This window comes from Cryptotermes secundus, unplaced genomic scaffold (genome assembly GCF_002891405.2).
Source record: "Cryptotermes secundus unplaced genomic scaffold, Csec_1.0 scaffold461, whole genome shotgun sequence".
Classification (NCBI taxonomy): domain Eukaryota; kingdom Metazoa; phylum Arthropoda; class Insecta; order Blattodea; family Kalotermitidae; genus Cryptotermes; species Cryptotermes secundus.
Window position 1 is genome coordinate 816,519 of NW_019739952.1, and position 13,860 is coordinate 830,378.

General features: G+C 39.3%; 1 protein-coding gene across 1 annotated transcript in view; it reads left to right on the top strand.

Moving 5' to 3' along the window:
• The window catches only part of LOC111872122 (peroxisomal membrane protein PEX16), a 38,094-nt gene that overhangs the window by 19,349 nt on the left and 4,885 nt on the right, over positions 1 to 13,860 (top strand). The window contains exons 3-4 of the mRNA XM_023865701.2: positions 7,984 to 8,168; positions 11,842 to 11,951. Of these exons, the coding sequence (XP_023721469.1) occupies positions 7,984 to 8,168; positions 11,842 to 11,951 (295 nt within the window). The remainder of the gene's footprint in view (positions 1 to 7,983; positions 8,169 to 11,841; positions 11,952 to 13,860) is intronic.

Sequence of the window (13,860 nt, forward strand, 5' to 3'; positions counted from 1 at the left end):
ACATGGCACGCAATGCCGCTGTCGACAAGGCGCCAGCCAACAGCAGTACCGATTACGTAACAGGCAAGTGCTGTGACTATATAAGTGAACCACACTGCCTACGAAGTGAGTTGAAATGTGGCCGTCGCCGAGTGCAGTTGAAGTTAGTTAAAAAGTGTATCAGCCGCCAAAGTGAGTTCTCGAGCCAGTAGTTCTCAAGTTACGAGTTAAGTGTATCAGTCGCCGAAGTTAGTTCTCAAGCCAGCAGCCTACAAGTTGAGTTGGAATCTAAGAGCAGTCGCGGAAAGAAGAACCGGACGCGTGTGTAATTGTGTAATTTGGAGTGTGTAATACAGAGAGACTTGTAGAGCTCCCGTACTGTAAAAACGTGTAGACAACTTGTAGACAACTGAGAACAGTGTGAACAGATTATTGCGAATAGTGTTATAAAGTGTGAAACCCCACAACTGTGTTATAAATAATTGTAGCCAAGACTTGTAAGTTGGTAAATGAACCAATTAACAATCTGAACGGCGTCTTCAGTAAGGAAACACGTTACACTATCTTATGTACGTTATATTATTCTTATATGTTTATACTGTTATTTGTATTTAGTCTGTGTAGGCTCCCTGTGTGAGTGCCGCTGCTTATCTTTAATATGTGTGCTGTCTTGTGTAATTTGTGCTGTGTTATATGTTGGTGAGTGTAGGAGGGGAATGGGTAGTGGGGAGAGGGAGGTACCATTAGTCTGTATAGATTTCGTGTATCATTTGAAATATGGGATTGTGTGTTTCTATGTGTGTGTCATTCATGTGTAGGCCCTTCTTACTTATTATATATATATGGTATTTCTCTAATGTATTCAAATGTCTACCCATCTTTCCCATTGTTACAACTTTCATTACGTCTGTTATTGTTCCGTATGCATGTCCCATATTTAGTATGTGATTTGAGTACCCGGAATTGCTATTACTATTTCTAATATCATGTATATGTTCTTTATATCTGGTGTTAAATGTTCGTCCCGTTTGCCCACTGTATTTCAATGGGCAATTTACACATTTCATTTGGTATATGCCACTTTTATTGTATTTATCTAATTGTAGTTTTTGTTTGAGTATATTTTCTATTGTGTTTTGTGTGCAGAATGCTACTTTTATCTATGTGTCTTTGAAAAGTTTAACACCAGATATAAAGAACATATACATGATATTAGAAATAGTAATAGCAATTCCGGGTACTCAAATCACATACTAAATATGGGACATGCATACGGAACAATAACAGACGTAATNTGTCTGATTTGATCTTTTGATTATGTTTCTGTCATATCTGTTGGTATGTAATATGTTCTTCTCTGTTTGTTTTCCTTTTTCTGTTATTGGGTATGTGTAGAGTCCATTTATTAGATAATTAATACCTGAAAATTTGTGCTCGAATGGATGGCACGAACTGTTAGGTATTATGATGTATGTTTGTGTGGGTTTCCTATATATTGCAAATTGCAAGCTATCTTCATTACGATGTATTGTTATATCTAGAAAATAAGGAGCCTACACAGAGTAAGTACAAATAACAGTATAAACATATAAGAATAACATAACGTACAAAAGATAGTAATACGAATATTTGTATATTACAGATAATACCTGAACAGTGCTGAAAACAAGAAGTAGCCGCTGCAGCACTATAGACATAGGGTGGGTACCCCTGAGAATTTTAAATTTTAAAATTTGAAAAAATTTTAAAGAAATTTTTAAATTTGAATTGAAGATTTTAAAAGTGCCAGTTTTTGAAAATCAAATTGATGTGTGTAGGCTAACAAAGGTTTTGTACATATCTGACAGATATCAGCGGGGAGGATTCTGATATATCAAAACCTGTTAGCAACGGAGAAGTGAAGAATTGGGAAGACTGGTGTTTTTTAAATTTTAAACTACGTGCAATGTAGCAGCTACGTGAGAGTATACACCTGATGATGGCCATTTACGACCAAAACATGTAGTGTAGAAGAAAGGAAAACGAAAGAAATACAATAAATTGTTGCACTTAGGACGGAGTATATATCCCCTAGTACTCATTGTACAGGAGGCTGGGTGGGCCACAGAGCCAGTGTGGACTTCATGGAGAAGAGAAAAATCTGTTGCCCATACTAGGAATTGAAAGCCGACTCCTTGGTTGTCCAGCCTGTAGTCTGGTTGCTATACTGACTGAGCTATCCTGGCTACACATTAGGAAATGATAGGTGCAGAGGTGGAGTAACCTTAGTGGCATGTTGTTCATACGAAGTGACTTGAAAGTCCATAAATTGGTTCAAAACTTGTTATATAGTTTTGGGATGGGGTCACGTAGACATACCATAAGGAGTGTAGTATAGAAGTGGTTCAGAGTAAATGAATGTTGCTGATTAGAGTATTTATGTTTGTCTTTGTGGTTGGCTTTAGTTTATCGGAAGTCTGCAGCTATGTTTGTTCTTCAGTAAAAGTACAGTAAACATTCCGTTATCCAGCATTGGGTGTGTTGATTACATGAATCTGTAAGTTGCCAATTTTTACACGATTGTCACCCTTCTCCAATTTTTTCATATTTCATATTTTCTGTCAAAAACTCAAAATAGAATGTTTTTGGTGTAGTTCTTGTGTAGAGATCTCGGGAGACACAGATAAAATGGTGAATTTTCTTTGGAATTTGTGCAGGTTGCAGTAGAATTCCAGAAACTGGATAGACAGAAGTTTATTGTAATATGAAGTTATTTCCAATTATGAATAAGTAAGATTAACAACCTGTCAACCTAATTGTAGCTATTATGGTACAGAGGAAATATAGGAATCTCACCCTTTTGTTTGAAGTTTATGAGAGGGTAAATGACTTGTTCTGTCATAGAAATTTTTGTCTGATTATACTTGTCTTCTTAACATTTATCATTTGGGATTAGGGCTATAAAAGATGGGGCTGATGATCTGTTTTTAAATTGAGGGATTTAAATGGTAGATGTTAGTACTGAAGGCATTTGCATAATTTCAGAATTATAATTGCAGCTGTGTACAAACAAAAACTTTTTAAGAGATAATCAACTGCTGAATTGTATAGTGCTCTTTTTATATATCAATCCAGATACTTGTATGTGGCACTTTTTTTTTAAATGTGTTCCTTCCCACATTGTGACAGAAGCCTGATATTGGTGTTTACATATGTGAGGTAAGTACAAAAATATGGGTTCATAAAAGGGCAGATAATGCAGTTCAGAATTACTGGGGTTTCAGCCTTTGTCCATCATCTGGTATTCTAAAAACTAGAAAACACAATGTTTTTGGAACTGGATCTGTTTTCATCCTCAGGTGGGGGAGGAGACACCTACTCTGTTGGGTCCCTTAGAAAGAACTAACCTCAATCACTGGACAACCCCTGTCAAAGTCAAACTCAAAGTCAGAGTTACTTTATGACTAGAGGTTTGCCACCAATCAGTACATCTTGGTGTCAAGCCCCTTAAGACTGATGACCAGAGAGTTTTTTTTTTCTTCAACTGAACCCTTGTGCTGATAGTCCTTATGTAACATCCTCCCTGTTGAGAAGATGTGTTTGTCTCTTATGAATATGCTTGGCCTTTTGTCAAGTGTATGTCTCGCACTTATAGCATGTTATTGAAAATTCTTCCTTTTGCACTGTATACAAGTCATCTGTCAGTACAGGCTTCGTGAAGCAGATCATGCTTGCTTTAAGTATCTTATGCTACAACGGCAGCTTAGCCACTTGAATGGTTGTAAGCTTGACCACTGCCAAGTTTAAGCCTCTTGTATTTTCTTTGTCTGGCTTTGCTTTGTCCTCAACCACAAACATGTTCATTCTCATGATTTTGTATGACTTCTGCTTGTCGCCTACACAATTTTGTTATATAATCACATACATGGAGAAGGTTGAAAGCCATGTGTAAATTGCAGGCCAGTGTGCACCTCAGAAAATTTCCATTGTTGCAGAGAACCGTGTTTTGTAGGTGCTGCAATTTTAAGAGGTGGGTGCCTGCTGCCAATTCTAAGGTGGGGCAAGCATAAGTCAGTACTGATCTGCTCAGTGCCTTATGGAAGGTTAGTTAGTGCTTAAATGTTCATTTTTGAATAAGGAGTGGATTCTAATAAATGTTCTGAAGGCCTTGGATTTAATCATTTCTATGTGCAGTCTCCATGTATTCCTCTTATCTAAGGTTACACCCAGATATTTTACATGATTGATGAAGGGGATATTCCATTCAGTGTAAAATGAGCCTCAGGGTACCTAGGTTGACAACCTCTGTCAGAGTCATAGTTCACTTTACAACTGGCGGTTTACTGCCAATCAGTTCTTGATGACAAGCCCCTCAAAACTCATGACCAGCAATTTTTTTTTTCGAGTGAATACTTGGTTTCATAGTCCTTATGTAACATCCTCCCTGACCAGAGAATGGGTTTGTAGTTTGCAATTGCCATTAGCCCTCACCAGCACAGACACTGTCAGGTCCAATGCCTGCCAGGCTTATGACCACATTTTACTGTCTCAGATTCAAGAGTCTCCCAACCTAGAGGACCAGGTCGCTGTATTTATATCCCCCAGAAACAGGGTTCCCTATACAACTCACAGGGCTACAGTGGCGGTATTCAACCCTGCCTCCATATGTGAGGATAACCCCTATCAGCTTCAATACAGCTATTTAATTACCTGTGGTCAGGCTAATTTTGGGGGAGATAAAAGGAAATTATGCGATAAAGAATATGATAGAACGCTCACATTCGTGGAACTAGGATAGAAAGGGAGTAGAAATTTATGTTACAAACCTAGCTGACAAAAGCAGGTACATGAATACCAATGCATAGGAAAATGGATAAGTTGTGAAGACGTGGTGCCTACCACTAGTGCCACCTGTGGAGTAAAACCTGAACACTCAAGGCTGGAACATTATAGAAACCCATGAAGAATCTGTCACATCATACAGATCTTTTCCATGAGTTGAAAAAGGAGAGGAGACACCTACTCTGTTGGGTCCCTTAGAAAGAGCTAACTTCCATCACTGGACAACTGCTGTCATCAGATTCACTGCAGCTACTTAGTTACTTGAGATCAGGCTAATTCGGAGGGAGATAACAGGAAAGTATGCAATGAAAATTGTGATAAAGCACGCACATTCGTGGAACTAGGATAGAAATTTATGCTGCAAACCTAGCCAACAAAACCAAATGCATGAGTACCTGAGGATAGAAACGGATCTAGTTTCTGAAACGTTGTGTTTTCTACTTTTTAGAATACCAGACAATGGACAAAGTGTGAAAACCCAGTAATTTTGAGTATTGTACCCCATGGTCAGAACCCTTTAGCATCTGCTTACGCAATTCAGTTACGTACACGCAATAGTAGATGATGGGATGGATTGAAGGTAAGTTCTCAAGGACTAATTTCCAACAGTTTTGAACCAAAGTCAGCAGAACTTTCTGTTGTCTGTTTTATGCCACATGATGATAGAATAGTGTAATATGTTCAGTGTAATAAGTCATAGTATGACACATTTTCTTGAGATATAGGAACCAACATAAAAATTTAGGGACAAGAAAAATTTTTTGTCTGTTGGGAATTTACATTACAATGACTAAGCACATTTATACCTTCCACAATTCGCAGGTGTGAATTGGCTGTGTGTGTGCACAAGAGAGATATCACAGTATATTTGTGCATGTTTATAATTTGTCATACATATCAAAAATAGAAGGTGTTGTGCTATTTATAATAATTCAATCAAAACTGTTTGTTGTGGTCATCTTGGTTGTCACAATCATTTATATGCTGATATAAAAGAACTACTAAGCTAGACCATATTTACTTCAACTTCCTTTTTTTGGCATTTTGTGGCTATAAACATGCCTTGTAGTTTTGCAGCTGAAGTACTGTTTGTAAGATTTGAGGTTTTCATAGCAGTGACTATGAAGAATGCTGTCTTCTGGTATGTGGCAGCCACCTGCTCGCGCTGGTTCCTTGCTCGTGTATTTTTCTACCATGAAGATGGAGGCAATACATTCCGCCGCAATGTCGGTTCACACAAGATCTACACGTCGCCATATACAGAAGGCTACATTCTTTAAAGTGCCGTTTGTTCTACATCCTTTGCAGGATCAGATTCCATCAGTGATGATCCATTCATGTTACAAATCATCAGGTCACATAAAGTTTCCTCTTGAAATGAGTATCTAAATTTACTTTTTATGAGATCCATTAAATGAAGTCCTTACTCACAGCACACAGTCAAGATAAGGAGTGCACACACTGTTGACAACAGCTGCCCTGAAATTTGAAATCATCATTATTGGACAGTGAAAATTCCAAAAGCTCACCCAGTTTCTTTCCCTCATTACAAACAGGTGGCATACAGTCATCATTCTTGTTTCATACAGAATGTTGTTTCAGTGCTAAGTCAGTGGTACCACCTTACTGACACATAACTGTCCAGAGTGCTTTCTCAGGGCAAGGCAAAATTATCAGAAATTACTGTGGCTCTTTCAGTGACTCCCTGGTTTAATCATCATTCTTCTAGGTGTGTCACTCTGTGTATATTCAAATTTTGCTTCTCTGATTTACTTAGTGTTATTTAATCCATGTAGTTACATATTTTGACAAACTCTATTAAGTGTTAACTCTAAGTTTTTGACAGATTTGATCAATCTTCCAGTCTCTGGTGGTTCTTGTCACTTGTCTGGTTCTTCATTGTTGATTGTTTCATGTAAAACTCCCAGCGTATGATGAAGCTAATTGCATTTCATCATGTTACTGTAAAATGGGGTGTAGAAATGTATAGTGTACCTGTAACATTTCATTTGTTCCTGACATTATGAACCATTTCCTTCATTAGAGCTAAAAGTGTACATCTGATGTACAGTCACATTAGGAAATAATGAGCCTGAAACTTATCCAAATATTGGTCATATTTGTATCATTTGTTGGTCTTCTGAGCCAAGAGTTTGGTCATGATGATGAAGAGTAGAAAAGTGGTAACTGGTGTAGAGTTTTTGTTCACGTTAGGGTGTGTCTTAATATCCTCTATTTACTGAACCCTCCAGTGAACAGATGGATACCACCAGAAATTCAAGAATTTTGGGTTTTGAACAAATGTTATTGTTTCTGCTTGTGCTTGCATTCTTGTTTTCACCTGCTCATACTTTTGTCAGCATCAGTCGTACTTTCACTGCCAGATGAGATTGCTTCGTCAAAGACTTTCCAAGATGAAATCCGGTTCACTGTCTTTTTTTGGTCTAAAATTTGCACCATTTTACATGGAGAAGTTATATTCTGTTGAGAGTAGAAATATAGGTCATCTGCTTTAGCCCAAAGTGTAAGAGAATTAGGCAGTGCAGTGCTGATCTACAACCCCCTCTCCACATTCACCAGTACCACAAACTTGAGAAGACACATTTCTCTCTGTTTTTTCCCACCAGATAATCTAGCAGATCACTGTCTGGTACTTCTGATTAGTGGTCTATGTCTCTTCACTCCATGCTCACATTATTTATTTACTTTCATCTTCATTGTGGTTCATTCGCAAGCCATTATCACAGATTTGACAATAAAGAAATATGTGGTAATGACATGTTGAGAAAATGGTCAAATGGAGTAGACGTGGCATACCCCTCATCTTTCATGGCAGTAATGACCCTGCAGGGTAAGAAAGTATAACAGAAGTCTCTTATATCTGTCAGATATCTTCATCCTCAGAAATTATCCTCCATCATAGGATGGTTACATGTGTATATGTTGACAGAAAAGTCTGTGTACATACTGCACAAGATGAAATGAATTCAGTATGTTAGAGGTTACATTTTGGGACACTTTAGATGTGATATTTTGTCAATATGGATTGACTGATAATTGTATTGAATTTGTGTGTGATTATATCATGAAATGGTCTGAAAATCTAACTCCAGAGTGCCTGGTTGATGACAAGAAGTCAAAAAGATTAATGGTTTGCTCACTAAGTTGGTGTTTTATGTTTAGGTGTGCAGGTAGATTGTTACTCCTGTTTCATCACAAGGAGAATATTATTCAGAGCCCCCCTATTGCACCTTTACAACGGAAGAAGATGAGGAATGATATACACAGAGAGGAGTCTCAGATTCGACTTCACTCTGCATCCTTCGCGCTGAAACGCTCTGGCAGAATAATCAGAAGTGTGAGTACAGGTAAGCATATAAGGAGTACTTCAATATTTGTCATTCCAAAATTGAATTAAATTAGATTTTATTGTATGCTCAGCTTCAGACTTGAGGCCAAACTTTAATTTTAATTATTTATACTAGAAACAAACTAAGATCGTGGATACTAAATTAGTATTTGAAGTGAAACATTGATTTTTACCTGAAAATTTTCTGTAAAATATTTTAGAAGTTTAATACTAAAGTTTCTGCTGAAATAGTACATAAAAGGGAACTCTAATGCAGGTAAATATTTATCAGGGCTCCATTCTTTATAAACAAGGTGTGTAAGATGATGGATATGAAATATAAAGCTTTTCCTTAATGCCAACAGTGTTTTCTAGTGGTGTACCCTGTGTTCTCACTAGAGTCAAGGTAGTATAACCATAACATCTTGTGAAGAACTGCCAATGCCAGAAGTTAGGTAAGTTATTTTATGTGATTCGAGATTTTCATGGTGAGTTGTCAGATTCAGGTCTTTCCATTGTACCACTGTGTTGTCTTGCAGGTAGATACTGGGGTTTCAGACTCACTTGATGCCTCCGTCTTGAGGTTCAAAGTGAGTAGGTTTAGCTGTGACCATGTTATACAGGAAGGATGATGAGGATCAACAAGGGTGCACACAGTTGCAGTGATCCACTGGAACCCTGGAAATAGAGCCCAGGGAAATGGGAATGATGAACAGGAAAGGAAGCGAGAATAATCCTTCCCAGGGTGACTGCAGTCTGCAAAAGCATGAAAGTAGCCCTTTACAGGGGCAGCAAGGGGGAATGTTGTGTCAAGAGGAGGCACCTATCTTATCCTTGGAGAGAATCTTCTCCCATTCCTGCAGGATGTGGAAGAGAGGCTTCCACTGTTTACTCAGGGAGAAATTGTCTCCACTACTGATTATAAGTTGTTGCGTCCCTTCTGATATAATCCACGCATTTGCTTTTGGAAGGGGGGGGCAAGGATACTGGTGTTACTAAGCAGGATATGATACCTGAAATGGATGTTTTTAGCCATGGCTGATATTTCCATATTATAAAGGCAGATATGTTGATGGTGTTCAATCTTAGCCCCTTGTGGTTTATTTTATTTTGCTGTCATTATCCCTGCCTACATCGTAGGATGGTTGATGAATAATGAATTTGAATGCATTTGGAAGGAAGCAGTCATGGCCTGATTGAGGCACTATCTTCGCATTTACCTGGACTGAGGAAAATCTTGCAAGATCTTAGTTGGGATAGCTGGTGTCACGGCTGAAATTTGAACCCTCACCTTCACAAACTAGTCTAGGGCATTACTGCTGCACCATCCTCCACAGTATCCTGGTTTTGATGGAATGTGCAGTTTTTTCAGTATATATCCTTTGACACTTGTTAGGGACACAATATGTCCCTCAAGGCAAGATCATTCTTGATGAAACAGAAGAAACTGGAACTGGAGACTTCTGTTATTGGGATGCCTACCATCTTAATGTGCTTTGATAGTGCCTTCCTTATGCCACTGACGTGGGGTCCAGTTTAGTTGGTCTCCTTTTTGCAATGGATCAAGAGCCCAATGTGACTGCCTCGTGCTGTAGCTGTCCTGTTATAAGATTCTCTAAAGTTGCTCCAGTTTGGCATGAAGATGGTCACAGACGGCCTTGACCATGTGTGCCAAGTGCAGTACCTGCTTGCCTGCTTGTTTTTTGGGTAGTGGTACGATCTGGCACTCCAATAGAGATTGGTATGGGTAACCTTGAAGCATATTATCACAGATGAATGATCCTGTGGGAACATCCCACACACTAACAAGCGGTTTTGCCGGTCTAACAGACAACACTCACTCCTAGTCAATATCACATTGCCGCACATTGCTGCCACCACTCGATGTCCAGCCCACCTGTAGATCATCACGTGCGCTAGCCAATCAGCGCTCACAATCACGACTGCAAGTTTAAGCTCTGCCCAGCAAGCATGGTATAAAAGCGGCGCCCCAAACTCGCAATCATCAGTGATCACATGCAGTTCAGAGCGATCAGTCATCAGAGTCATCAGCTGTTCACTGTGCCAAAGACAGCTGCCGCAACTCTCCAGCAACTGCGCTCTGCTACCAGGCAGATAACATAGCTGCCGCCGCTCTCCAGCAGCCGCGCTTTACTACTAGACAGCTAACGTAGTTTCAGCAACCTCACTCTGTGACCAGGCAGCTAACATAGTTGCCGCAACTCTCCAGCAACCGCGCCATAGGCAGCTGTTCCTACAGGCGCATGCAGCACCACATTACCTGTCGGACAAACTAGCTGAACGGCCATAAAGACTTGGTCTACTACAAAGGAGCAAATTCTGCCAGCGCACTCATGGTGGAACAAACTGCCCTTTTCAGGGCCAGCCAACTTTTGACATTCCACATAGCTTTGCAGCTATTTTGTACATTCAATTTATACAATTTAATATATACAATTATTACAGTCTTACGTGGTTGTCTTTTAGAACATCGACAATCCCACAATCCCATCTAGCACCAAGAACTTCTTGGTGAGACGTGTTGTTTCTCCTGTCACAGACTGATCCTTGGCCAAAATCCTCTAGGCTGGATCTTCTGCAAGTTTTCTGTCAAATCTCCCCAGAAATTCATCCATCCTCAGGTGGCACCTGTGGTGGAGTTTTGAGGCACTAAGTTAATTACAGTCCTGTCTTTACATACAGGAGAGAATGACATTGAGTCTTATGCAGACACTGGATCTTGCCATATTGCCTATCTTTAGTCAGAAGAGATGTGCGATGTCTCAAATGTGATACAGTCAATTAGGGTCTGGTCCATGAAAATATTGGGTGTTGTAGCATCCTCTCCAAGTGTGGCATGGTGTATGTTGGACATAGCATAAATGTCATCAAGACTAGAATCAAAGCACACCACTGGCATGTCTAACATTTTTTGTCCACTGAAATGGTCTGTGACTGAAGACGACATCAACTTGGATCATGGAAACCTGTTTATGACACTAGTATTCTGGCCAGGAAGTTTGGACTGACAGACCAGATGATAAAGGAAATTATAAAGGTCATTAATTTTAATTATTCATTGTTTTTATATATCTGTGATATTTATGTTCTCCACTATTATAAATAATAAAGCATTTGCTATATCATTTTTTGTGTTTTAAAATTTTATTCTTTTTAGCTTACACAGTTTGTGTTGGACATGGCCTGTTTATGGCCTACTTTCCTTATTTCGAAAAGATAAAAGTAAGCTTGTGTGATCTCCAGGCTGTCTCTGTGTCTCTGACTCGACTCCACCCACATTAACTTTTGAATGCCAGAACCAATCTATGAAACTCTTCCCCCCCCCCCCCCCATGTTGTGGAACAGATACTGTGATACTAGTGATGAAAAGTCAACTTGTGCAGTGTGAGACAGCATAGTAGCCATAAGAAAATCTACTGTACATTACCAGTCATGAATCAGAAAATTGTCTGGAATCACTGAATTTGGATGATGTTAAAAAGACTGTATAAAGTTCACTGGTTGGATTGCCTGTGTATAATGTATCTGTCACTTTGGATTGCTATGTGCAACAACCCTGTGAAAAACTGTGACCTCAATCTTGTCATTCTTTTTACTTACAGAGGATACTTGGGGATTTGCCATGCAAGCATTGTGACCAGCCAGTAACAAATATAATTCTTCTGTTTTAGCCCCTCCAGCAAGCTGTCGAAGTTGGCGACCTCTTCAACCTCCAAATAATAATGCTGAAGAAGATGACATTCCTAATGGAACCCTTTCTGGCAGGATACTAGCAGCTGAGGTAGCTAATCATGTCATATGTATTCTTGTATTGAATTTGAAACCTTTTTTAAACATGATAGTACTGAAGTTCTTATTACACAGACTGTGAATTGATTTCCTGGCTGTATGGTTAGTCACAAATTGCGTCCTGTGGGACACTGGGTAACCATGATGGATTCTCAGAGATTCAATGGATTTTACTAAAATCTCCAGGCTATAAGCAGTTTTCTGTTAACACTTGCAATTCGAGTGCCTCTGCTGCTCGCTTGTCAGGCCATATGGTTCACTAGCAGTTTTCATTGCTTCACAGTAAAGAATTGAATAAGAAATAATTTCAAAACAGCCACCATCTTAGTGACAGAGGAAATGACTGTGTGCCCAAAATGCATTCTGAAAGAGATATTTTGTTTTGTCAGCATATTACTATTCAGTCTTTGTCAAATGTATAGTCTGGACAAAGCACATTAAACACCCAGCGTTGGATATGGGAGGGAATGTGATGAAATCTAAAAGATCTTTCTTCCTTCAGGTTTTTTTGTGGTGGGGGATGTTTCAGGATGCTCATCATTGTCTTAGACTACAGCATTGAATGGTAGGATGGTTGGTGAAAAATTAATTACAAAGATTTTAAAAGAAGCAGTCATGACCTCGCTGAAGTACTGGCATTTTCCTGGAGGGACTGAAGGAAGCCATGATACATCTCAGGGTCGCCAATATCCTACCCAAAATTTGAACTAAGTACCTCCTGAATATGAGCCAAGAGGATTATCACTATCTTACATTGCTAATGAGTCATGACTGGACAGTCCCAGGTTCACACTCTGCTGACTGTTTTGATGAGGAGCATGTCAGGAGTTTCCTATAGATAGTAAAGCCACAGTGGATTATAAGAAATATGTCACAACATACCTGCTTCTGCCCTCTGTTCAGATGTCATCACCAAGGTTCACATTTCTCATATTAGTGATGTAGATGATTAGTTTGCAGCCGTTGTCTCTGCTCAGTGTAATGATGCAGTGGCAGTTTTATGTACGGATGTGCAGATCCAAATCGGCATCACCAAAGTGGTTGCTTCTCCTAAGTGCGTAACAAATAATCCAAGGAATAAGAAGGTAGAACTTGGTTATAACATCATCAAAGGGACCTAAAAATAGTGTCGTTATAAACGAATGTCGTTGTAACCGAAATTGGCACTTCCACAGTAGCCTTATGTTAGACACGTAAAAATCTACCAAAAACCAAGTTAAAATGTTGCATTTTTTAGTGAAATACGTAGTTAAGTACAGACTAACGTAACATTAACGTGGAATTAATATGGATTCTCCATATCGTTTGTACTGTAGAATTCACCAAACCAAATTTGCGGCATACGAGTACATCAGCTTTTTTTCCTTCCATTTTCTATTTCACAAATCACTTTAACTTTCTCTTCAGTGCTTAAAACTTTCCTTCTCATTGCCATGTTTTCGCTACTGCACTTCTCTGGGTTTAGGCAGGAACACTATAGGGTAAGTAGACAATGTGAGGTGCTGTTGGACGAGATTCTAGGAAAGGAATGCAGTTAACAACCTGCTGCGTCCTCTTGCACTATTCACGCAGTCCCACCCCACACCCTTGTTTTCGCATAAAACCCACGCTCCTCTTGCAGCCCGCGGTCGTATTCTTCCAGGACAGTCACGTCAGCAAGTAGAGAAAGTGAGGGTGGGCAGACACATCGAACTTTCCCACGATATCAGAGAAATTCAGGAGTGAAAATGACGTTACATACGAGGTTGATGCATTTGTGCATGTCGTACTAAGCAAGGTATAAGAACAGTTGCTTTATGAGGAATTAGTTCGTACCATTGAATATTTTACGCAGTAGACAAGGTGTCGCAGAAACCGATGTTGCTATAACCAAGTTTTACTGTATATGCCAGAATCCTGGC